Source organism: Aspergillus fumigatus, chromosome 1 (genome assembly GCF_000002655.1).
Source record: "Aspergillus fumigatus Af293 chromosome 1, whole genome shotgun sequence".
Taxonomy (NCBI): Eukaryota; Fungi; Ascomycota; class Eurotiomycetes; order Eurotiales; family Aspergillaceae; genus Aspergillus; species Aspergillus fumigatus.
In genome coordinates this window covers 2608304-2630708 of record NC_007194.1, presented here as the reverse complement: position 1 = coordinate 2630708, position 22405 = coordinate 2608304, and the positions used below count along the sequence as shown (strand labels likewise).

At 52.8% G+C, this 22405-nt stretch overlaps 10 protein-coding genes across 10 annotated transcripts; 6 read left to right on the top strand and 4 right to left on the bottom strand.

Annotated features, from left to right (window-relative positions):
• Positions 1 to 206: 206 nt before the first annotated feature.
• On the bottom strand, positions 207 to 2915 carry AFUA_1G10210 (uncharacterized protein; the record flags this gene model as incomplete). Its single annotated transcript, XM_747294.2, has 1 exon — positions 207 to 2915. The coding sequence occupies one exon, from the start codon at positions 2913 to 2915 to the stop codon at positions 693 to 695; it is 2223 nt and encodes a 740-aa protein (XP_752387.1). The 3' UTR covers positions 207 to 692.
• Positions 2916 to 5034: 2119 nt separating this feature from the next.
• Positions 5035 to 7485, bottom strand: clf1 (putative cell cycle control protein (Cwf4)). The gene is made up of 2 exons (XM_747293.2): positions 5499 to 7485; positions 5035 to 5447 (listed from the first exon to the last, which is right to left on the bottom strand). The coding sequence occupies exons 1-2, from the start codon at positions 7284 to 7286 to the stop codon at positions 5205 to 5207; spliced, it is 2031 nt and encodes a 676-aa protein (XP_752386.1). The 5' UTR covers positions 7287 to 7485; the 3' UTR covers positions 5035 to 5204.
• A 179-nt stretch (positions 7486 to 7664) lies between these two features.
• On the top strand, positions 7665 to 9224 carry AFUA_1G10190 (U4/U6-U5 snRNP complex subunit PRP31; the record flags this gene model as incomplete). Its single annotated transcript, XM_747292.1, has 1 exon — positions 7665 to 9224. One exon carries the CDS (start codon positions 7665 to 7667, stop codon positions 9222 to 9224), a length of 1560 nt encoding a protein of 519 aa, XP_752385.1.
• A 236-nt stretch (positions 9225 to 9460) lies between these two features.
• On the top strand, positions 9461 to 10814 carry AFUA_1G10180 (uncharacterized protein; the record flags this gene model as incomplete). The annotated part of the gene is made up of 2 exons (XM_747291.2): positions 9461 to 10556; positions 10648 to 10814. Exons 1-2 carry the CDS (start codon positions 9929 to 9931, stop codon positions 10812 to 10814), a joined length of 795 nt encoding a protein of 264 aa, XP_752384.1. The 5' UTR covers positions 9461 to 9928.
• Positions 10815 to 11169: 355 nt separating this feature from the next.
• On the top strand, positions 11170 to 12367 carry AFUA_1G10170 (uncharacterized protein; the record flags this gene model as incomplete). The annotated part of the gene is made up of 4 exons (XM_077803893.1): positions 11170 to 11800; positions 11846 to 12072; positions 12118 to 12210; positions 12264 to 12367. 4 exons carry the CDS (start codon positions 11170 to 11172, stop codon positions 12300 to 12302), a joined length of 990 nt encoding a protein of 329 aa, XP_077660063.1. The 3' UTR covers positions 12303 to 12367.
• A 993-nt stretch (positions 12368 to 13360) lies between these two features.
• On the bottom strand, positions 13361 to 14326 carry AFUA_1G10160 (UbiA family prenyltransferase; the record flags this gene model as incomplete). The annotated part of the gene is made up of 1 exon (XM_747289.1): positions 13361 to 14326. One exon carries the CDS (start codon positions 14324 to 14326, stop codon positions 13361 to 13363), a length of 966 nt encoding a protein of 321 aa, XP_752382.1.
• Positions 14327 to 15556: 1230 nt separating this feature from the next.
• AFUA_1G10150 (class I SAM-dependent methyltransferase) lies at positions 15557 to 16946 on the top strand. The gene is made up of 4 exons (XM_077803892.1): positions 15557 to 15723; positions 15770 to 15883; positions 15930 to 16180; positions 16232 to 16946. The coding sequence occupies exons 1-4, from the start codon at positions 15671 to 15673 to the stop codon at positions 16639 to 16641; spliced, it is 828 nt and encodes a 275-aa protein (XP_077660062.1). The 5' UTR covers positions 15557 to 15670; the 3' UTR covers positions 16642 to 16946.
• Positions 16947 to 17477: 531 nt separating this feature from the next.
• On the top strand, positions 17478 to 18372 carry AFUA_1G10140 (uncharacterized protein; the record flags this gene model as incomplete). Its single annotated transcript, XM_747287.1, has 2 exons — positions 17478 to 17932; positions 17985 to 18372. 2 exons carry the CDS (start codon positions 17478 to 17480, stop codon positions 18370 to 18372), a joined length of 843 nt encoding a protein of 280 aa, XP_752380.1.
• Positions 18373 to 18867: 495 nt separating this feature from the next.
• AFUA_1G10130 (adenosylhomocysteinase) lies at positions 18868 to 20428 on the top strand (the record flags this gene model as incomplete). The annotated part of the gene is made up of 5 exons (XM_747286.1): positions 18868 to 18906; positions 18969 to 19101; positions 19159 to 19285; positions 19336 to 19937; positions 19989 to 20428. 5 exons carry the CDS (start codon positions 18868 to 18870, stop codon positions 20426 to 20428), a joined length of 1341 nt encoding a protein of 446 aa, XP_752379.1.
• A 437-nt stretch (positions 20429 to 20865) lies between these two features.
• AFUA_1G10120 (Tm-1-like ATP-binding domain-containing protein) lies at positions 20866 to 22161 on the bottom strand (the record flags this gene model as incomplete). The annotated part of the gene is made up of 1 exon (XM_747285.1): positions 20866 to 22161. One exon carries the CDS (start codon positions 22159 to 22161, stop codon positions 20866 to 20868), a length of 1296 nt encoding a protein of 431 aa, XP_752378.1.
• Between the last annotated feature and the right edge of the window lie 244 nt (positions 22162 to 22405).

The window sequence follows — 22405 nt, the reverse complement described above, 5'->3', positions numbered from 1 at the left end:
CTAGCGTTTTGACGGTATGGCCGACGATGATGATTATGATGACACGATGGCGTATACGTATCACGACTTGACGATTATCAGGTTTGCTTTGCGCTCTTCTTCCTCATTCGTCGTTTTGTTTCTCAGCGTTCATGTATCGTCTCTAGAATGACTTAATAGCCTTGTTTCTCTCCACAGGAAATTACATCTGACCATTTTTCACTTACTTGATCATGTGCCGGGAAAGGAAATAGATGATTTGTGACAAATGGCATCAGTCCACAATGCATATGGCATTGATCCATTCAGGCAGACAGGGTTGTGATCGGTACTAACACCGATGGCCCCTTAACATAAAGAGACAAGACGCAAAGTCTATGTACAGTCCAAGCCAGTAACAAGACAGAGACGGTGAAGAAACGGAGATAGAAGAGGGAGCGAGATACAGAGGGATAGATAGAATCCAATCACTATACAAACACAAACACCACGCCTTTCCAATGCCCTTGCAACACGGGGAGGGTAGTTCGATACATACATAGACGGACAGACAAATGACAGATATGGTGGGAATTAGAAAAGGCAGGCAGAAACGCTTCAACGCTCGCTTCCCTGCAGAAAGCCAGATCAAAATCAATTGCAGATGACGACGCTTGATGCTGAGTGCTAAGCTTGATGCTTAGATGAACAGACATGGTAGCAGGTGGGCTAGACTATCGATCGGCGTTGAGGTTCAACCAGCTTAGATCCGAGTTTGCGTTGTTGCGCGGGTTGGCCGGCGCAGGCGCAGGTGCACCTGGGAAGGGCGTGGTGGGCATGGGCATGGGCATGGGCTCAAGCGCATCTGGGATCAAGACGCTCGAGCCGCGGGTGTTGATGGTATCACGTTCGCGGCCGCTGGGGTTGTAGAAGCTGCGGCTGTAGGTGCTGCTGGGTGGACGGCCGATCCAGCTGTGGTGCGGAGCGCCGCGCCACTGCGGGTCCGGGGCCGGACCACTAATCGTTGAGGCGCCGTCGCGGCGGTCATGGTCATGGTCGTGATCGTCATCTGTGTCGGACGCGGCGCTCAAGGAGCTGGCAGTGGAGATGCGGGCGGACTGCGACTCGGCGCGCTTCAGCATCTGGTTGATCTTGGGGCCGTCCTCCGTCGTGGGGCTACCGGTGACCACCCGGCCGAGCGGCGCGGGCTCTTCCAGGAAGCCAAAATTCAATTGAGGAAGGGGCGCTCCGGGCCAGGCACTGATCCGATCCTCTGCATTAGACCGAGGGGCCGCGATGGCCGGTGTGTTCGCTAGGTTGGTATTGGTGCCATTGTTGTTCTGGAAGTACTTGCCCCAGCCCTCGTCCGTCGTACGGTCACCGCGCGGTTTGTCCCCGAGGGTCATGTCTTGTGCCTCAACAGCCTTGTCTGCGCCGGCCGAGTTTGTGCTGGATGGCGTCCAGTCACCGCTGGACTGGATAGTGGTCAGAGGACTTGGTTTGAGCGGCGACGATTTAGGTCCATGGCCCGGGAATCCACCGGCTGTCCGAGGTGTCTTTTCATCGGCAGCCCTGCCAGAGAAGATGGCGAGCGAGTCTACCGATGTGGACGCGAGCGGAGCTGCACTCTTGGCCATGGGATAGGCCGAACGAGCCAGGGGTTCCATGCCCTGATCCTGGAAGCTCAGACGGTCCTTGTCATTGGCCTGACCTTGGCCTTGGTTGGCAGCACGCTTGCGGCCCAGCTTCGTCCGATGCAGGAAGAAGAGAATTAAGATTAGGATTAGAATAATGCCCACCAGACTGCCAAGCGTCGCGCCGATGATAGTACCCACCCTCGAGCCAGATGAATCGTCACTGGCGGCGCTGCTCGTGCTGATACTCGAACTGGTGCTGGTGGCGGTTGGCGTAGACGAGGATGATGATGATGTTGTGGTTGTTGGGATTGAGGCGAGGATCTCCTGGAAAGATTTGTCTCCGTAGAAGAGCTTGGTTGTGTTGACCCAGCTATTGGATGTCTGGTTGAAAATGGCCAGTGAGTCGGTACCACTGCCGCTCGACATAACCACTAATCCATTATCGCCTTGAGCGAGAGAGTAGTCCGATCGGGTCGTTGATGGCGCTAACGATCCATCGTATGTTGGGCGATCGGCCACAGAAACCTCCCTTCTCCTTTTTCTCCTCGAGGACGACGCCCCGGAATCTGTGCTAGAACGCGCTGGCTGACCACCGGGATTGAGCAATGCGATGCTACTCATGGTGTTGGGCGAGACGCTCAGATTGAATGCTTCAAGCGCCTTGCTTCCGTCCGATCCATGTACTATCGCGCATTTCACGTCGCTGGACAGAGGCTGGGGGAGAAATACACCGGAGGAATGCCAGCCATCCGAGACTGAGAACAGATGGACCTCTTTGGGAGTCGTTGCGCCACCTACCAAGGCCGCTTCACCATCGCTCCAAGGCAGAAGCACCGGCGATGAGGAGGGGTACTGTGCTGAATGAGCGTCGAGGATATATGGAGGAACGGTGCTGATAGTAAACGTGTCTGATGAAGGGTTCGAGCTATCCGTCTGACTGCCAGCGTAGACCAGCAGAGTGGACGAAGACTTCAGATATACCGCGCCATGGGACGTCCGATTTTGCATGGTCCGCTGAGCAGTCTGTATGGTGGTCCACTTTTGGGAACCGAACGCGAATCGCTGCAACCCTGGGGAATTCGACGAGGAGCTCGTGCCACCGATCACGTAGAGCGCCTGTTGGTCTTCCTTACCGTCTATTCCACCCGTCACACATACCGCATCGGAGACCGGCTCTCCCGGGGGCATGGGCAATTTATACCAGGTTCCACGTCCGAGAGGGATGGCCGCAAATCCATTGGCGGAGTAGGTGTAGAGGGTATTGTTGTGAATGACCGAGCAATGGCCCTCCAATTTTACAGGGGGCTTCGGAACGATCATATCGGTTGGATATTAGTGACCTTTTTATGGTAACGAGGGAATGCGATGCCAGAAAAAAAAAAAAAATAAATAAATAAAAAAACAACAGTGGTCGAGTTCTTCGAGGAGACCAGCCGAAGACGAATCAGTTGATAACCAGCCGTCAGAGGTCAGAAAGGACGAATCGACGGAACCAGGAAACGAAGGTGACTGCCAGAGTGCTATCTCATGGTCGGGGACTAACAAATCGTATGACTGGCGAGTGATTGGCGACGAAGGTGATTCCAGAGCTGAAACGAATGTGGGTGCTCGTCATGGAATGGATGGTCCTCCACCTGTCTAGCGATGCCGTACGAGTTGAGTTGGTAGTGATAAGAGTCGCAGACTGAACGTTAAGAGCCAAATGCGATCATGAAAGTACTGGTGGAATCAAGACCGAGTAACGAAGGAATGTCGCCTTGAGGGCAGGACGATGTCAATATCCATTCAAGTCCAGCGCTTCAGGGGCAAGGTTACAAGGACAATGGATAGGATCAGAGTCAGAAAAGAAATGATAACGACAGTGATACAGAAGCTCATACGTCGAATCAAGGGTCTACCTGAGTAACGAGCGACAAGGAAAAAGAGAGAAGAAGAAGGAGGGAATAATCAGGAGATGCATTATGGGAATCAGGATAGTAATAAGAAGAACAGTACTGAAAAGGTCGTGATAAGAGAGTCCAGAGCTGTGTGTGGTCCACGATTGCGGGAACCGGAGCAAAAGATGAAACAACGGTTTTGGGGAGTAGCAAGAGGGGGTGGTGGCTCGGAGAGTGGACAGATCAAAAGTCGGAATGGAATCATCGATGATCTTGAAGACTTACGATTTTCTTTTGGCAGTGAATCTACTTTATTCCTCTGGTTGAGATGAAAGCTGGATAGGAGTGAAAACAGAAAAGAAACGAGACGAGAGAAGGAGGGAGGGGGACCAGCACGAGTGCACAGCACAAAGTGTGATGAAGAGAGAGAGAGAGAGAGAGAGAGTGTGTGTGTGTGTGTGTGGTATAGAGAGAGAACAGAAGGAGAAGAGTCCAGAGTAAACAGAAATTGAAAAGAGAAGAGAAAACAGAGACAATCAGGAATCCCTTAGTCGATGACGGACGAGTAGCAGTTAACTAGTCTGTGCTTACCATCAGAGTCTAAGATGATCAGAAGATCCAGAAGATCCCTTGTTACACAGGCTTGATAAGGTATCCATCATTTTGGACTTGAAACTCAGTATTACAATCCAGCTTGAATCATCATCTCACATCCATCAGAATAGACATCTGGATGTACTCCATAGACATTCATCTCCTGTGCATAGTACCTTGCATCCGACACAGCAGCAGAAGTGCAAGGAACCAACACCTTAATGAAACATTTGGTATTACTCCCTCGATGAGGTTACCTATCAACCTACCTACGGAGTAGCCCCATACTCCCTATGGAGTACTAAGGGTAGAGAGGTCCTAGAGCTTTGTTTTTCAGGGGTTCAAACCCACAAGACCCAACCCATGGTTTGTCTGTAGTCCATACTCCATACTACATCATCCCAAGAAGTTTCTAGAGTACGGAGTATCCGTACTCTGTCCTATCATCAGTAGTATGATCTCATTCTTGTAGGCGACGAGCATCCGAAAACCTCCCCCTTTCTTCCTGTTCAGCAATCTCCTCCGTGAATCTCCCACTCTATTCCGGATCAGGTCAGTCTGCATCATGTTGTTATTGGCGGGGTTAAATTTGCGCCAAGATCAGTCAGTCGGTACTCCGTACAGTATATGACAATGACAATACAGTACTAGTCAGGCACCAGGGCACCCACCAGACATCAAATGCCACAAATGCAGGAACATGGAGGAAATGGCTGACTGGTCAAGAGAAAACGAGTCTTTCTCTAACTGAGGTTAGCTTAGGATGAGATTCAGTTACAATCAGTTAACTGAGGATGATTTTGCTGGATTGTTACGCAGGCGTCAATGACCTGAATGCAGAGGAGAGGAGAAATTGCAGAGAGACAGTCTCCACCAGCCACCCGCTTTTCAAACGACGGCTCATTGTTCGCTTCGGCTGGGCGACAGTAACTAGTGTGATCCACCTTTGCTTGGCTTCGCACGTGCAAGGAACAACTGCATCGTCATCTGTGGTATATGATAACTATCTATGGAATGGAAATGCTAACTCTTGGTATCATCGAGCTTGATTCTTTGGCAGAAGAGTCCTAGTACTGGTAACTGGATAGGGTACACATGCTCGACCTCGCCCACAAACCCAAACACCCGCGAACAGCGGTCATGGGACAACCTGCCCCCCGGTCTGCTTCCACCGGTGCGCCGCCTGCAGAATTTTCGTAAGGCTCGCCGCTGCCTGGTCGTCTGCCGGGAACACATAGTCCATGTACTCCTCGTAGCGGTCATCGTCCAGCTTGCGTCGCTTCTTGACCCGCCGGGGCATCTGCTCCTCGATCTTCTTGATGTCCTCGGGAGATCCGTGTGTGTGTTCGAAGGCCCGCCAGGCGTTGAGCAGTTCCACTCGCTGTAGCTGCGTTAGTAACATCGTCGCCGGACATAAGCGCCAATAACTCACCTCCTCCTTCATTTCCTTCTCCTTGAACACCTTGTGGGCCCGTTCGAACACTGCGCGTGCCCGCCGCTTGGCCTCGTCGCTGACCGGCCGCTCCTCCTCCTCTTCTTCTTCCTCCTCTTCCTCCTCCTCGGGCACGTTGATCTCGAACCGCGCGTAGTTGATCCACACCTTGACATGGTCTGTCTTCTGCAAAAGACGCTCGTACAGCTGCCGCACTCGGTCGTACTCGCCTTCGTACTCTTCAAAGTCAATGTACGCCTTCCAGACGAGCTCCGGCATATCCAGCATCGGCTGATCGATCCCGAGCTCGAAGATCGCCCGCGCACGTTCCGAGTCATCCAGTCCTCGCTCCAGCTCAGCGTACTTGATCCACGATTGGCTATTGGCCGGGTTCCATTCGATCTGTTTTTCGTACAGGGTCCGGCACCGCACGAACTCAAACAGCTGCCGCTCGAGATCAATATAACCCCGGAAGAGCTTGTCCTTGGGGCACATCCCAATGGCTTGGCCCAGCGTCTTCCGCGCAGCCTGCAGATCCATCTGGCGGATGTCGAATTGCGCCTTTAACAGCCAGATCTTGGCAAATGTGAATTTCTTATGTGGGATCAGCTTGAGGCATTCCGTGTAGATCTGGCGGGCCCGATCCACATCCTTGGCCTCCATCTCCTCCCAGATGGCGTAGAAGATCCACAGGTAAATGTACCGTCTCCAATGCCGCTTCTCCTGCGACGGAGGGATCTGCGCAATCGCCCGTTCATAGATATCTCGTACCCGGTCCGGATCGCCCGAGGTTTCTTCCAGCCGGGCAAAGTCAAACCAGACATCGTAGTTCCGGGGGTTCTCCTTGAGCTGTTCCTCGTATTGCACCCGGCGCTTGGACAGAATCACATCCTCAACGCCCTCTCGGTCACCAAACTGCTTCTCAAATGTCGTGTAGGCCTTGTGAAGCGCCATCGCCTTGGAACGGGGCAGCCGGTCCAAGGCGTATTTGTAGATTGCTCGCGCCCGCTCATACTCCTTGAGCTTTGCCTCGAATTTCGCGTACGCGATGAAGAGCTTCTCGTCCATAAAATCCTCACCCAGGGTCTCGATTGCCATCCCGTACACTTCCCGCACCAGGTCACTCGTCCCGTACTCCTCCTCAAACCGGGCCCATTTGATCCAGTTCCTTGGCTCCGGGTGGACGATCGTAAACCGCTGGAAGATTGCGCGCGCGCGCTCAAACTCATTGTACCGCTTCTCAAGCTTGATATACGCACTCCACGCGCCCTCGTCCGGCTCCCATGACATCCACCGCTCAAACACCTGCCGCGTTCCCTGGATATTCCCCAGCGTCTCCTCCATGTACACGTACTTGTACCAGAACTTGTCCACGCGGGGCAGGATGGTGACCGCCCGGTCCAGCAAGTTCCTCGCATGGTTGATGTTGCGATTCCGCATTTCCGACTCGATATACCGGATCCAGAGTACCACCGAGGTCGGGTTGACGTCCAGCGCCCGTTCGAAGATCGATCGCGCCCGGCGAAATTCCTTCTGCTCCAGCTCCCAAGATGCATACCGCATCCAGTTGTTCATGTTCAGCCGATTGCGGCGCACATAGTCTTCAAACTCCTTTCTCTTGCGGCCCTGGTACTCGTGCAGTTCTTCGAGGTCCGCGAATCGCTGTGTCGGCGCCTGCAACGCCGGCTCCTGCCGATCAACAGCCTCGCGAAGCAGCTGCTCCGCTGAGATCTGGATCGGCGCGGGAGCCTTGTTCTTGACCCTAGGGGGCCCGCGGGATGACTCCATGGTGACAATGGATGGTGTGTTGGAGGTACGATGGGTTGGGTATCAACAATCGGAGGTGGCAGATTTAACTTCTGGAGTGCAAACGTAATTCAAGTAGCACACACTTCGAACGAAATAGTCGGGGCTCGATCAGCAACCAAATCTGGACGTTGGATCCCCAACTCCAGCTGATCGTTGTTAAACTGTCCGTTGGTCCTCCGTCCATCAAAAGTCGGAAGCTGCGCTCTCGGTCTCTGACGCCACCCGGATGACTAAGCGGTGGCCCTCCCTTAGTGTAGTCTAGTCCAGTCTAGTTGTGGCGGGCCGACGACAGTTATTTCAACCTGACCAGCTGCCTCACTTGCCTCAGCAGTTGCCTGTGGTTACATTGCTGTCATCATGTCGAACGCGGAGGAACTCTTGCGAGATTTCGAGGAGGAGGATGACGAGGTATTCCAAGCCGGTGAGGAGGTTGAAGAGGATGTCGGCGAAGAGGTGCAACGGCCAACGCCGGAGGTCACGAACGAGTTTGACGTCGCCGTGTCGACCACCGACGAACTCACACGTCTTCACAAGAGTCTCCGAGACCATTACTCGATCAGATTTCCAGAACTAGAAACACTTGTTACAAATCCTATTGACTACGCAAAAACCGTCGCCATCTTGAAAAATGGCCCTCTTAACGATATCAAGGCCCTCTCGTCCTCGGCAGATAACATGGTCGGCGCGCCACTAAAGTCCATCCTGGATGGCCCCTCGCTCATGGTTGTCGCGGTGGAGGGGACGACGACACGTGGACGCGAAATGACCGAGGCCGAGCTCAAAGTCGTGCTAGATACTTGTGAGAGGATTCTCAAGCTAGATCGCGAGCGGACGGCGCTTACGCAGAGCATCCAGTCGCGCATGAACCAGATTGCGCCTAATCTTGCCGCTCTAATAGGACCGGAGACTGCGGCCCAGTTTCTCAACCAGACCGGCGGGTTGAGGGAGCTGGCCAAGATCCCAGCGTGCAATCTGGCCGCGCAGGGCTCCAAGAGATCGGAAGGGCTAGGATTTGCTACGAATATCGGTATCAGATCGCAAGGCTTTCTCTACCACTCGCCCATCATTCAAGATATTCCGAATGATCTAAAGAAACAAGCAATCCGGATCGTCGCAGCTAAGATGGTCCTAGCGACTCGAGCGGACGTGGCCAAGTACAGCCCCGATGGTTCTTTGGGCGAGGAATTGAAACAACAGTGCTATCAACGCTTGGAAAAGCTGACCGAGCCTCCTCCAAACGCTGGCGTGAAGGCGCTTCCGGCGCCTGACGACAAACCCTCGAGAAAGCGAGGCGGACGGAGAGCGAGAAAGGCCAAGGAAGCAATCGCTATGACTGAGCTACGGAAAGCGCAGAACCGGGTCGCATTCGGCAAGGAGGAGGCAGAAGTTGGCTATGGCACCGGCGAAACCACCGTGGGTCTGGGTATGCTGGGGCAGCAGAACGACGGGCGGATCCGGGCGACTCAGATCGACCAGAGAACCCGGGCCAAGCTCAGCAAATCGAACAAGGGCTGGGGAGCGGCCACTCCGATCAGCGGAACCGCTACTTCTCTGCGTGGGTTTGGTTCGGGCGCAGGCGGCACTGCGAGTGTCCTCCAGGCCAAGGGGCTGCGAACGTCTGGAGTTGGTCCTTCATTTGCAGGCATTGCCGGCACGGCCAGTACGATTGCCTTTACGCCTGTGCAAGGTCTCGAGCTGGTTGATCCCAAAGCGCAAGCCGAGCTCCAGCGGAAGCGGAAGGCGGAGGAGGACCGATGGTTCAAATCAGGTACATTCACGCAGGTAGGCGGCCAGAGCAGTAGTACCAACAACAGCGGTGCGAATGGCGGGTTCAAAGTTCCTCCACTGCCTGCAAGGAAGAAGGTCGACACCGGTGAGGGCAAGATGGCGCCACCGCCGCCACCCGTGCAGCCATAGCTTTGTCCATGTTTCTTGCTATTTCACTGTTGAGCATTGACGGCGTTGGGGTCCTTGATCATGATACCAAATAGTGATAGATTTTATAAGAAAAACGAAATATATCCACGTCATTATTCGTACCGGAGTCATCTCCCCACATTGCTGCAGAGCCGGAGTGGCTGGAAATGGATATCGGCGAGCCAAGGTTCGGCTTTGGAGTTTGGACTGCAAACCCGAATGATCGCCGATGGCGTGCGCCGTGCAGAATTTGGCGCAATAAACTGCGCAGTCGGTAAGCTATTTGGCACCATCTACGAAGTAGTATTGGCAGTTCCATTTGTGTGCTATTCGCACTGCTGAGCATCAAGACGTGCTGTTTTCGCATATTGTAGACTCCAGATAGTCTTGCATCTATCCCACTCCACACGCGAATCGTCAATCCAGCAAGGTACTGATCAAATTTCAAGGGTGATAATTCAATTATGAAGCATGTGGGCCGGGGCGTTTCTCAAAGCACAAGAACCATCAAGTCGAGATATTGCGTGCTCGGGTCGGGCATGTCTTATAAATCGTCGTTTCCTACAATGTAGTCAGTTTCTTTGCAATCCGAATAGGATACCACTAGCATTGCAGTCAATTGACCCGTATTCGATCTTTTGTGAGGTTATAGTCAGGTCGAACAAGAGAGAAAGGAGAGGACAGTGTAGAAAGCCAATCGCACCATGGCCCCCGGGATACAAGACTCGCTGAGCGAGCTCCCAGCAGCAGTCTTCACTGGAGAGAAAATGTCTCCAACCAAACGGAGCAGAAGCGGACGCCCATTCTCACTCATCCATCACAGCCTGGTCACATCCGACATGGACGCGCTGAAATTCCACGCCGCCGCATCACTCCAGCTGTGTTCCAGGCCCTATGAAGATGTCACCCTCAGCAGCATAGCAGACTCCGACTCATCCGACCCAGAGGCTCAACTTCTGATAACATCACCCTACAACTCCTCTCTCCACCTCCTCAACCTCCAAACCCTCGATCCACACTCTCGTCTCCTCGCCCAGGCCCTCACAATCCTCCGTCCCGTGCGCGCCGACTACGCCACAGCCCCCTACGCAGATTCCTTCAACTGGCCCGCTGTCTTTGCGTTCCTGCGGGATCTGAGCACACGCGAGGGACACACTTGGTCCCGAACGAAATTCTACGTCGTCGTCTTCCGGTCAATCTTGCTAGCGGACGCGGATGCGGACCGACTGCATGAGCTGGATGCAAGGTCGCATCAGGAGGCTGTGGCCAGCGGAGGGTTACTCAAGTATTGGTTTGGGACGAAGAATGCGCGGAGGGAGAATCTGGCGACTTGTAAGGTTCCTTGCATTCTTTTCTTCCTTTGTCCGCTCTATTTTTTTGTGGGTGGTGGGAGGCAAGATTATTGATGATGATGTTGTTGTAGGTGTCTGGCGAAACCGGGAAGATGCGCATCGAGGAGGGACGGGGCCATGGCATCGGAAGGCGAGAGGGGCGGCTAGAGAAATGTACGAGAAGATTGTGTTTACGACGATGGAGCTGGTGGTTGAGAATGAGGTGGGGGAATGGTCGTTTGCGGAGTGGACTGATTGATTTGTAGAGATACCCTTTATACCAAGCATGAATTTACCCTAATCTATCTTCATTGAGAAATTGCTTGTTTATAGCCATCCTGTCTCTACTATCGCATGGAGAATGATTCCCCGCCTGTGGAGAGCGAACGGACCCATCATGCCCTAGAAGAGTAGTATTCCACGTCAGTGACTGCCGAATGAACTCGCTCTCAGCGATGAATTATCAAACTAGAGAAGATCTCTTTTCAGAAGTAGATGCGGGGGAGGGATAATAATTGAGGTATATAGCTGAACTCCCCCCGGATGGGTCAACCTGCAACGACATCCTGTTTTCACTACTAGGACTTACATACGACGCTGTGATCGCCTCAAAAATGGTCGGACTCGCAGTCGAGCACAACATCCAAGTCAACGATGGCCCCTTGACCTCCGAAAACGCCGCTCTTCTCCGTCCCTCAGACCCCTCCCTCCCCCTGGACGAACTCCGCGCCCGCTACGAACAAGACGGCTACCTCTTCCTCAAACACCTTCTCCCCCGCGACGACGTCCTCGAAGCCCGCAGACAGTACTTCTCCCTGCTCGCCCCAACCGGCGTCCTCCAAGAAGGCACAGACCCCGTCCAAGGCATCTTCAACCCCACGAAATCCCCCGATCAGTACCCCGGCATCGGCGCCGGCGCAGTAGGCAACAACGGCCGTCCGGGGGGCGACCAGGCTGCAGAGTTTGTGGATCTAGCCATCGAGGCGCATTACCAGGATTGGTATGCGGACAAGTTCTGCAACCATCCCGCTTTGGTCCGCTTTGTGGCCGAGTTCACGAGCTGGGGCGAGCGTACGTTGAATTTCCGCCGGACGCTGCTGAGGAATAATACGCCTGGTACGAAACCCATTGGCGTTCACTACGATCAGATCTTCTTGCGGTATGGGGAGCCGACGAGTGTCACGGCGTGGGTGCCTATGGGGGATATCAAAATCAACGGTGGAGGGTTGATCTACCTCGAGGATAGTATGCTGTCGTCTTGTGTGCCTTGACAATGCATCTGCACATTAGCTGACGGACCAGGCGACCCTGTTGGACTCAAAATCGAGGAAGAATTCACCACCAAGGCCAAGCAGGCCGGTTTGACCGATGAAGAGGCTAGATCGGCTTTCAACTCGAACATGATGGCGACGGGCCTTTTGTCCGAGTCGCCGATCGAGTTTGCCAGGCAGCATGGCCGTCGCTGGCTGGTGTCCGCCTATGAAGCCGGTGATGTTGTCTTGCACAAACCTCATATGGTATGTCTCCGTCCGTTACCTCGAATGTTATCCTGACCACCGCAGATTCATGCATCAACGATCAACAACGACCCGGATAATGTCATCCGTCTGGCGACTGATCTGCGCTTCTGCGACTCTTCCAAGCCGTATGATAAGGTGCGTTTGCTTTGGGCAGGCGACCAAGACCGACAAATGCTAACATGCCTCAGAGATGGATGAACTTTTATAGATTCGGAGATGGTGTTTGATCAGAGCCAGAGTCTATTATCTATTACTGCATAGCCCACAGCATCAATTTACACTCAAAACGTGCAATGACATATCCTGTAAAACTCGGTTCAGTTTAGCTCATCTTTAGATGCAGTGATCTTACAGCTCTCCATCGCAATATCCTCCCGTCCACCCATGGCCCTGAAGGACACACTGTACGAGTTAGCCAAATCTATACTCTGGCATTAGACACAGGTAATAAAAATACAGCGTTTTGACAAGCCAGATCGGCAATCCCATCGCCGCCTTCGATCTCGCAGGATGTCTCCACGTTCAGCTGGTTGACGCGAAGGGGTATGCTGTGTACTAGTTGGCAGAGAAGGCCAGAGATAATAATATGTAGGGTTTTCATTGTGATTTTGACTCAGATAACTATTCTTGAAACCGAGTGAGGAAGTCGATCAAGAGAATGAGATGGCTTGAATATAACGGTTTGATCAAGGGATAAATAGGCTTGTCGTCATGGTTGTGAAGCAAGGGCGGACGTTTGGCACCCGCAACAGGCTTAATCGCGCACTAGAAACCTCCATGTCAGTTGAAGACATGCATCTTACATGCCTTGAAATAAGAAAAGAGGGCCCAACGTTGCATTGATGCATATTTCCTTGCCGGAGCTTCATCATTTCCATAGCTCCTTATGCTTATCTGGATCTCCAGGTTCCCCCCGCTACGCGTTTTATGTTCGGGCTGGATTGGGTGCTGTTATGTAGATTTCAACCAAGGACTCAAATTGTGTAAATTTTGACAGAACGATTCTGTATTCCCATAACAGATATATGATGAGCCGAATGATCGCTGAGGTCTGCGGCCTTGCGCAATCAAAGATGAGTTTGTGATGAGGATGGGAGTTACATGTTAGGGCACGGACAGGCGTGCACGTAGCTGGAGAGTGCGTGATCCAACTAACCGTGCCAGTAGCATCACTGCATTTAGTAAAGAGAGGTAACAGCAATTCTAATTTCTATATGATATAGGACAAATCAAGACTAATCATAACATGCAACATACAACATCTATACAGACCACTTAGCTCACCCTACGACAGAGAGACACTCCCCAGAAGCGGAAGCATATACACAACTGAGATCCACAGATTCCACACCCGAAAAGTCATCCGATCGCTGGCTGTGTCCCGCCACATAAGCATCCTAATAGCTACAGCAAAGGCCAGCATGAAGCTCAAGCCAGTGGCAAGGGGGCCAGAGTCCGCCAGAAGCGGACATATGACGCCCCAAACAGGCATCGGAAGTGCAATGCTCCATCGCGCTGCAGCATCCCCAATCACGAGGGGAAGCGTTCGCCGGCCCCTCTTTGCGTCGCCTTCCTGATCGCACATGTCCTGGACGTGCATCGTCGTCAAGATAATTGCCGTGATGACCATGATCCAGAGCCTGAGCGAGTACTGTCTGGCTTCAGGTCTTTCTGTGAAAACAGCAGACCCAGAACCAAGCGCTACCTCTACTGCTCCTGAGTTGAAACAGAAGTACCCCAATGCGTTGATAATATTTCGGATCACCGGGTTGTGGTCACCCGCCCCGAAGCTGTTGTAGCAGGTGCCTAGGATGATGAGACCGAGACATTGTCGGAGTCCGCCGCTGTAAAAACAGCTGTACACCACGGCAAGGGCGTAGAAGCCGAACATCAGGCGTTTTGCCTGGGGTCCAGAGAGGCGCTTGCTTGGAAGCGGACGCCAGGGTTTATTGAGGCTGTCTTCAGCGATGGACGAGGGACTGCGCTGGTTGTTCATCGTCAGGGGAAGAAGATTGATCCCGACCCAGCCAATGACCAGAGGTATTCTATAGACCGTATTTAGGTAGGCGGAAAACTGAGACTGTACATCGCGGAAGTCCCGAGTGGCGAGAGCGTTGGTAATGCCAAAGATGGTGCTTGGGAGAAGAATGGTCTGGATATCACTTGCGATGAAGAGCCAGATGGTATATCCGCCTGATGCAACTGCCGATGGGAATCGACAGACATGAAAGCTCGGCCCGCCGATTGACATGTCGCTCTGAATCTTTACTATGCACTGATATAAGTTAGTGTTTATGCTCGAGTAATCAGCCTTGACTGACCTTCATCTGTACTATGCTCTTAGAACGATAAACTTCGTCCCAGTGAGGTGTTTTATAACTCGCACACGTAGTTGCAGCTCTTCGGTTCAGGGTATCAGCTGAAGCCGTTGACAAGACAACAAGTGCGCGATACAATAATAGACATAACAGACATCAGGTCCCAGCATGCCTCAGCGTCAATTGGCCTCCAAATCTCTGAGTCCCAAACGCTTCCCAGCCTTGACTCAGATTTCAGGGGCTAAGTCAAATGCGCCTTGTCAGAGACACCGGTTTGGGGATTTGGATATGACTAGAAGCCGCCCCTGCTCCAACAGATACTATTTTAGATCTAATAGCTGAACAAAGCGGTGCTCTCGAGCAATGCTGAGGGCTCAGCCCGTTATCCAGGAGACTTTGGGATGACGGCCGACTCATCTTGCAATGTTAATATGGCAGTGGGAGATAGCCGGGCACACGGAAGTCCACAAAAAGCCTCGATATACTGACAATGCATTGTCTTCTCAAGAGCCATCTTGGATCCATTCCAGGTTCATCCTAGAACACAGTCATCAACCCGGCCCCTCGGCATGTTTCAGTTCCGTCATTTCCCCAGCCGTCCTTTTTTCTGATTGAGCCCAGCCATGCGAGGTTACACAGGCAGCTTGGGAGATGTATTGCGCTGCATTCTTTCGGGCTGTGTTCGTTGCCATAATGGGGGTTATTTTTTTGGTGCTGAAACAGCTGACAGTCATCTATCGAGGCCGTGCATAAGCGTGAAGAATGAGGGGCATCATCTGCGATTGCTAGCCAGAGCAGGTTCTTGTTGTCCCCAGTTTCAATACCATTGTAGAAGTTGAGAATGGCGCAGTTGTCTCGAACGGGGATGCTTAAGCCTTAAGCATCGAGAAGAATGGCGCGATCTCGGTGCTAGGAGCGGACGCCTAAGGATAACGATCAATTTGCTGGGATGATACGGTGACAGTACCGACCGAGTTGAGTCAGACTGCATGGATATCCCATCGAATAGTTGTAGCTTTCCCGACGCTTGACAGGCGTTAGTTGCTCGACAGGTGAGAAATGCCGTGCTTGTGCGTACCTGAGGGCCTTAGGCAGCTACTTGGTCTAGTCCTTCACTTATATAGTTCGCCTGCTTATATTCGGAGGAGAAATCTCGACAGCATCTCTTCTCTCCTTGTTTCCATCCTTGACTGTCTTTCTACATTGTCAAGCACAGGCATCATCAGTTTGTTTCATCCCCTCAACAGTCCAACCCGTCAAATCAAGACGTGATAGACATGTCTTCCTCTCCAGAATACGTCTTTACCCGGGACTACTTGGACAACAACCGGTATGTTTATTCCAGCTTTTGCTATCCTGACTGCTTACATTTGCAGCATCAACCTGCAGCATTATCTGGTCGTCCAACTTTTCGGATACCGCATTCACCCCTCGATTCCTGTCAAGGATGTGAACAACCTACGGATCGCAGACGTAGGAACAGGCACTGGGTATGTCAAGCTCGACTTGTTAGATGGCAGCTTCTCACACTGACAGAATCTGGCTCACCGATTTGGCCGATGAATTCCCTGCGACTGTCCAACTAGATGGACTTGATGTCTCCTTCGATGCGGCTCCTCCACGGGACTGGCTCCCACCCAATATGAGCCTTCACCATTGGGACATCAAGGCCAAAGTCCCTGAGCACCTGGTTGGTGTCTATGACGTGGTTAATGTCCGCCATTTCGTTTTTGTTCTCCAACAATCTGACATGAAAGGTGTCCTCGACAATCTATTCAAACTTCTCAGTACGTCAGACAGTTTCTACAATTTTCGTATCTCTAACAGCTGGTTTACAGAGCCCGGAGGTTATCTTCAGTGGACTGATCTCGACATGTCTTCACTTCGTGTCGAGAAAATCAACCCGGACATCAAGGCGGACGCGAACGTCAAGTTAATGCAACTTTTCCAGGCCAATGATACCCGTCTTCGTACCGCGTGGGGTGCAAGTCTGCCCTCGCATTTTGCACAGAGCGGATTCACCAATGTGAAATCTGATGTGAGGGATGCACCACCCCATTTGGCAGTTGCACTGCATGAGTGTGGGATGTTGGCCACGGAGGTCTTAGCGCGAAACAAAGTAGGTGGGAACGAGCAGATGGTGCAGCAACTTAGACAAACCCTGGCCGAGGCTGCAAAGGAGACTCGTCAGGGATCTGTTCTGGCTTTTACTAGACTTACTGTCGTCGGTCAGAAGCCGAGCCAGTAGACTGCCTTAAGCCTGGTAGGTATCCAACAGTCAATCATCCTTAGGCGCTGGAGGTAGGCTCATAATGTCTCACATGATATCATGCCTAGATATTCTGCCTCTGCTTAAGAATGATGTACGTATGCTCATAAGAGGATGATGTGCCGTCGCTTCAGCTCGCCATCGCCATTGCTCAATGCTTACACCCCTTTTGTGATACAAATAGTTCCAAATCTGACCAAGCCCCGTAGGGGTGAGCGATGCTGACTGATTCAGCCTCAAGTTCAGGAATGTAACCCTGTATCACGCATTGGAGGACGGACGCGAAATATCTACATGGGTATAATACGTACTCCTGTTCTACACCTTGCCCCTCACCGCGTATGCCACCTTGCCAGCCATTGTAAAGGTTGGTCGCACAAAGCCAGCGCAAAAACTTCCCGGAATGGCATTCTGCACTACCATTGGGGTATTCATAACCTCGACGCCTTCCTAACAAAAGCAATGAGCGCTTAGTGGCATGGCCCCTCCAACTTACTCTTTTTTATTGTGCCATAAAATCAATAAGACGGCCTGATGGCGGATCAAGACGGGACCCAATACTCGGCGGCTTACCTTGCGGAGGATCGACAACCTACCCTTCTGAGCGTGGCGATTACCTTTCTTGTACTGAGTACGTCTGCAGTCATCTTACGCTTCGTGTCTCGTCGTATTGGGCGTGTTGGCTTTCAGCATGATGATATCTACATTATCTTGGGTTGGCTATTCTATGTGGCGTTGATATCCGTGGCAATCGGTACCTCCCCAGCTTCTCTGTCAGAAGAACGTTCACTTGACGACGATGTAATGCAGGAGACATGCGCTATGGCGGCGTAGGCCTCCATCAAGCGCGAGTCATAGCTATCGACCCGGTCATGATCCAGACATGGGCCAAGTTCCTTCTCGCCATCGCATTCATCTACATCTTCAGCGTGATTCTCCCCAAACTCGCCGTGCTGAGCCTGTACATCTCTATCTTCAATCGACACCGCGCCTCCCGCATTACCTGCTACGTCACCGGCTTCCTGATGATCGGCAACTGCATCGGCTGTGCGGCGGCGGGCTTTGCAGTCTGCACGCCTCTCCGGAAGCTATGGGACCCGCAGGTGGACGGGCACTGCGTCAATATCAATGCGTGGTTCCGCTACTCGCGGATCGTGAATATCGTCTCGGATGTTATCATGCTCGTCCTGCCTATCCCGCACGTGATCCGGTTGCAGTCAACCATGCGGTTGAAGATTGGTTTGTTGATCACATTTTTGTTGGGGAGTGTGTAAGTCGAGCCATTCTTACTCTGTGTTGTGGTACTGGGCTGACCGGGGAAGGGGCCTCATCGCCGGCCTGATTGCCCTCTTTACGTTCAGTACTACCGATGCCGTCACAGACAACACCTGGAACGCGGCATTATTGATCATCTGGACCCTCGTCGAGGTGGGAATGTATCTTATTGCTGCGTGCTTGATCTCGTATCAGCCGCTTGCTAAGTTTATCTGGAGAAATACTTGGCGTCGACGACGAGGGCAGAAGAACAGTGCTCAGGACAAAGAACATAGCCATGTGTGGGTCCGGGCGAATAGTATGCCTAGTCAGAATCATAGTACGAGGGGAAAGACCGAAGAAGAGTACTTGGAGCTGATGACCAGGGAGCGCTCGGACAGGGGGTCGTCTATCTCCGGGGGGATTATGATTGAGCGCCAGGTAACGATGGACTGACCAAGGATGTAGTATGCTTATCCCATCGCCGGTACTGCGTACTGTTGTTTTCTCTAGCATAGAATGAACAGAATGCCAGTTATTCCAGACGCAGACAAAGTGGTCCTGATTATGGTGATGGGCAAAGACTGAAAGGAGCGGTGAGACAAAAAGGACCCTAAGGATAACTGGCCTCAGGCAGAAACACATTTGTCCCTTGATGCCTGAGGTACCCGTGCCCCGCCGCAAAAAACCCTCCGAGTCCGAACGGCGTTTCCCCTCCGACAGTAGCCAGAGAACGTGCCTGAGAGGATTTCCCCTCCGCTCGTTTCTCCCTTTTATTTCTTCCGTTCCCCTCCTCTCTCGATCTCTTTCTCTCTCTTCTCATCCTCATCAACCCCTTCCAGTAAGTCTTTTCATCCTATTTTCTGTTCAATTGCAGTCAGTCAGCAAGACTTGTCCTAACTAAACTCGTCCAGATTCTTTTTCTAAACTTCCTAACCCTTTGTCATCACCATGGCTGCCCCCGCTCAGAAGTTCAAGGTCGCCGATATCGTACGTGGCCTCTCGGATCCTTCCTCACACAATATACTTGTAAACATGTTAACCATTTCTAGTCTCTGGCTGCCTTTGGCCGCCGCGAGATCGAGCTCGCCGAGATTGAGATGCCTGGTCTCATGGCTATCCGCCGCAAGTACGCCGAGGACCAGCCCCTGAAGGGTGCCCGCATTGCCGGTTGCCTTCACATGAGTATGTTGTTTATGTCAGAAAGAGGGGTTAGAGACTAAAATCTGACTTGCCTTTTAGCCATCCAGACCGCTGTTCTCATCGAGACCCTCACTGCCCTTGGTGCTGAGGTCACCTGGACCAGCTGCAATATCTTCTCCACCCAGGACCATGCTGCTGCCGCCATTGCTGCCTCCGGCGTCCCTGTGTAAGTTCAACTGCTATTTTGAAACGAGGCCAGCTCTAACGTTACAATAGCTTTGCCTGGAAGGGTGAGACCGAGGAGGAGTACCAGTGGTGCTTGGAGCAGCAGCTCAACGCTTTCAAGGATGGCCAGAAGCTCAACCTCATCCTCGACGATGGTGGTGATCTGACCGCCCTCGTCCACAGCAAGTACCCTGAGATGCTCAAGGGCTGCTACGGTGTCTCCGAGGAGACCACCACTGGTGTTCACCACCTCTACAGAATGCTCAAGGAGGGCAAGCTCCTTGTTCCCGCGATCAACGTCAACGACTCCGTCACCAAGTCCAAGTTCGACAACCTGTACGGTTGCCGTGAGTCTCTCATCGATGGTATCAAGCGTGCCACCGACGTCATGATTGCCGGCAAGGTCGCCGTTGTTGCTGGTTACGGTGATGTCGGCAAGGGCTGTGCCGATGCTCTCCGCAGCATGGGTGCCCGTGTCCTCGTCACCGAGATTGACCCCATCAACGCCCTTCAGGCCGCTGTTCAGGGATACCAGGTCGTCACCATGGAGGAGGCTGCTCCCCAGGGTCAGATCTTCGTCACCACCACCGGTTGCCGTGACATTCTTGTTGGCAAGCACTTTGAGGTTATGCGTAACGACGCCATTGTTTGCAGTAAGTGACTGGTTTCCGCGAGTTTCGGTGGCTTTATACTGATCAACACAGACATTGGTCACTTCGACATTGAGATTGACGTTGCCTGGCTCAAGGCCAACGCCAAGTCCGTCCAGAACATTAAGCCCCAGGTTGACCGCTACCTGATGCCCAACGGCCGCCACATCATCCTCCTTGCCGAGGGTCGTCTGGTCAACCTTGGCTGTGCCACCGGCCACTCTTCCTTCGTCATGTCCTGCTCCTTCTCCAACCAGGTTCTTGCCCAGATTGCTCTGTTCAAGGCCGAGGACGAGGCCTTTGGCAAGAAGTACGTCGAGTTCGGCACCACCGGCAAGAAGCCCGTTGGCGTCTACGTTCTTCCCAAGATCCTGGACGAGCAGGTTGCTCTGCTCCACCTGGAGCACGTCAATGCCAAGCTGTCCAAGCTCACTCCCGTTCAGGCCGAGTACCTTGGTCTGGATATTGCCGGTCCTTTCAAGAGCGATATGTAAGTGTGCCTTATCTTTTTCCGTGCCTGATCCAAGCTAACGATTGCAGCTACCGCTACTAAGCATCTTCCTTTCTCGATGGCGTCGACGCTTGATATACCTTGACACATAGACCTTTTCAACATGATCACGATGTTACGAACAACATAAAGGGTTCTCTCAACTTAGAGCTCAAAAGTATTTGTCTTCAACGGCAATAAAAGGGGCATATATGGGGTTTTTTTTCTTTTCCTATTGGCTGTATGGGCTGGGTCTACTTGGGAGTAGGTTTGCATTCAACAATGCCTCAGATATTATTTCTCGTTATTTCTTTCTTAATATTCAACTCGACCAGGTCGGGTCAAATGATACCAACGATGCATATGAATGCATTTGAAGTGCATTGCATTGATCATTTTGTCATCTATCGTATTTTGTCATTATGTCGTAGGGTCGTATCGTCAGTCCGTGTGGCCCATGCGGAGGTTAATACTCGATCTCAACAAATCTGCTAGGGAATCGGCTACGGAGATGGCAAACTCTGGATCATTGATCGGTCTGGTGTCGCGCACGACTGCAATTCCTGTCCCGTCGAGCTCGTTCTCGAGCGTGGAGAACAGTGCCTCATCAGCTTCCCGATCGTGGAAGGGCTGACCAGGCGTATCGAGCATGCTGATACCAGCCGCAGGCAAGATCACCCTTACTCGCTCCGGGTGCGCCACATGGGCCTTGAGCTTCTCCGCCATGAAACGAGCAATCCGCACACATTCCTCGACAGTCGTCCGCATGACCGTCACAGTCGGGTTATGCTCATGCAGCAGCCGATGACCGTCGCGAAACCGCGCCGGCACCGTCTCCCTTGGCCCAAAATTGACCATGTCACAGGCACCCACGCTGACAATCTGCGGGAGGCCCGCTTCGGCCGCCGCGATGAGACGCCGCGGCCCCGCAGAGAGCGCGCCGCCGACGATCTCATCGGCGATCTCGGTCGTGGTGAGATCGACCACGGCGTCGAGCTGGCCCTCGCGGATGAGCCGCTCCATCGCTTTCCCGCCGGCTCCTGTCGCGTGGAACACGTACACCTCACAGTTGATCGTCTGCTGCAGACGGTCACGAATGGTGTTCACTGCTGGCGTCGTTACCCCAAACATGGTGATGGCTATCTGTGTCTTGCTGTGGCTAGTGTCGGAGGGTGCTTGCGCGTGCGACGCATACGACACAGCCATCCCTGTCGCGGCTGCGGCGGCGTTCGTTAGAATGCGGTTCAGGATGCGGTTCGTGCCTGCGACGTCGACGACGCTGTACATGAGGGTTAGGTCTGTCTCCTCGACGTAGGGCGATACATCGCCGCTGGCCATGGTCGAGACCATGAGTTTGGGGAAGCCGACGGGCAGGGCAGCGCGCATGGCGGCGGCTGCGAGGGCGGTGCCGCAGGAGCCGCCTATACCTAGCACGGCGTGGATGGAGCCGGTGCGATGGAGGTTTGTGAGAGCCGTGATGGCGTGGCTGGTCATCCGGTGGATGTATTCTGAGCGGGGGAGATTCGATAGTTTGGGGGCATTGTGAGTGTCAGTATCAGTGCTTGTTAAGTCGGGATGTTTGATGGCGATGGAGCGATGTGGGCTCGGGGTGCGGCCGATGTCCATGAGTAGGACGGCGCAGGTGTTGTGAATGAGAAGTTGGGACCGTGTGAAGCACAGTTCGTCCCATTTGGTGTCGCAGGTACCGATGAGGACGATGGTTGGTTTGGCCATCATGTATATACTCAAGGTTGTACTCGGTTTACCGGCACCAGGTGGAATTCAACGATTGAACAAATAATCGAACTGAGCATATTTCTATCTTTGCCGATTGACAGCTGCGACGAAAACCTGACTGCTCCTGCAGCTGCTCCAACTAAGCGTCAATGACGCAGTGCAGGCGGGGTTGTCACACACATGCATCTGCATTTGATTCTACCTCTTTTTCTGTCTCTCACCTATCCTTGCACATAAAAGTAGC

Coding starts and splice junctions, on each gene's coding strand:
- clf1 (XM_747293.2), bottom strand. CDS start 7,286: ATGGAGTCATCCCGCGGGCCCCCTAGGGTCAAGAACAAGGCTCCCGCG. Junction 5,448..5,498: donor AGAAGGAAATGAAGGAGGAG/GTGAGTTATTGG, acceptor ACGCAGCTACAG/CGAGTGGAACTGCTCAACGC.
- AFUA_1G10150 (XM_077803892.1), top strand. CDS start 15,671: ATGTCTTCCTCTCCAGAATACGTCTTTACCCGGGACTACTTGGACAAC. Junction 15,724..15,769: donor GACTACTTGGACAACAACCG/GTATGTTTATTC, acceptor TTACATTTGCAG/CATCAACCTGCAGCATTATC. Junction 15,884..15,929: donor GACGTAGGAACAGGCACTGG/GTATGTCAAGCT, acceptor TCACACTGACAG/AATCTGGCTCACCGATTTGG.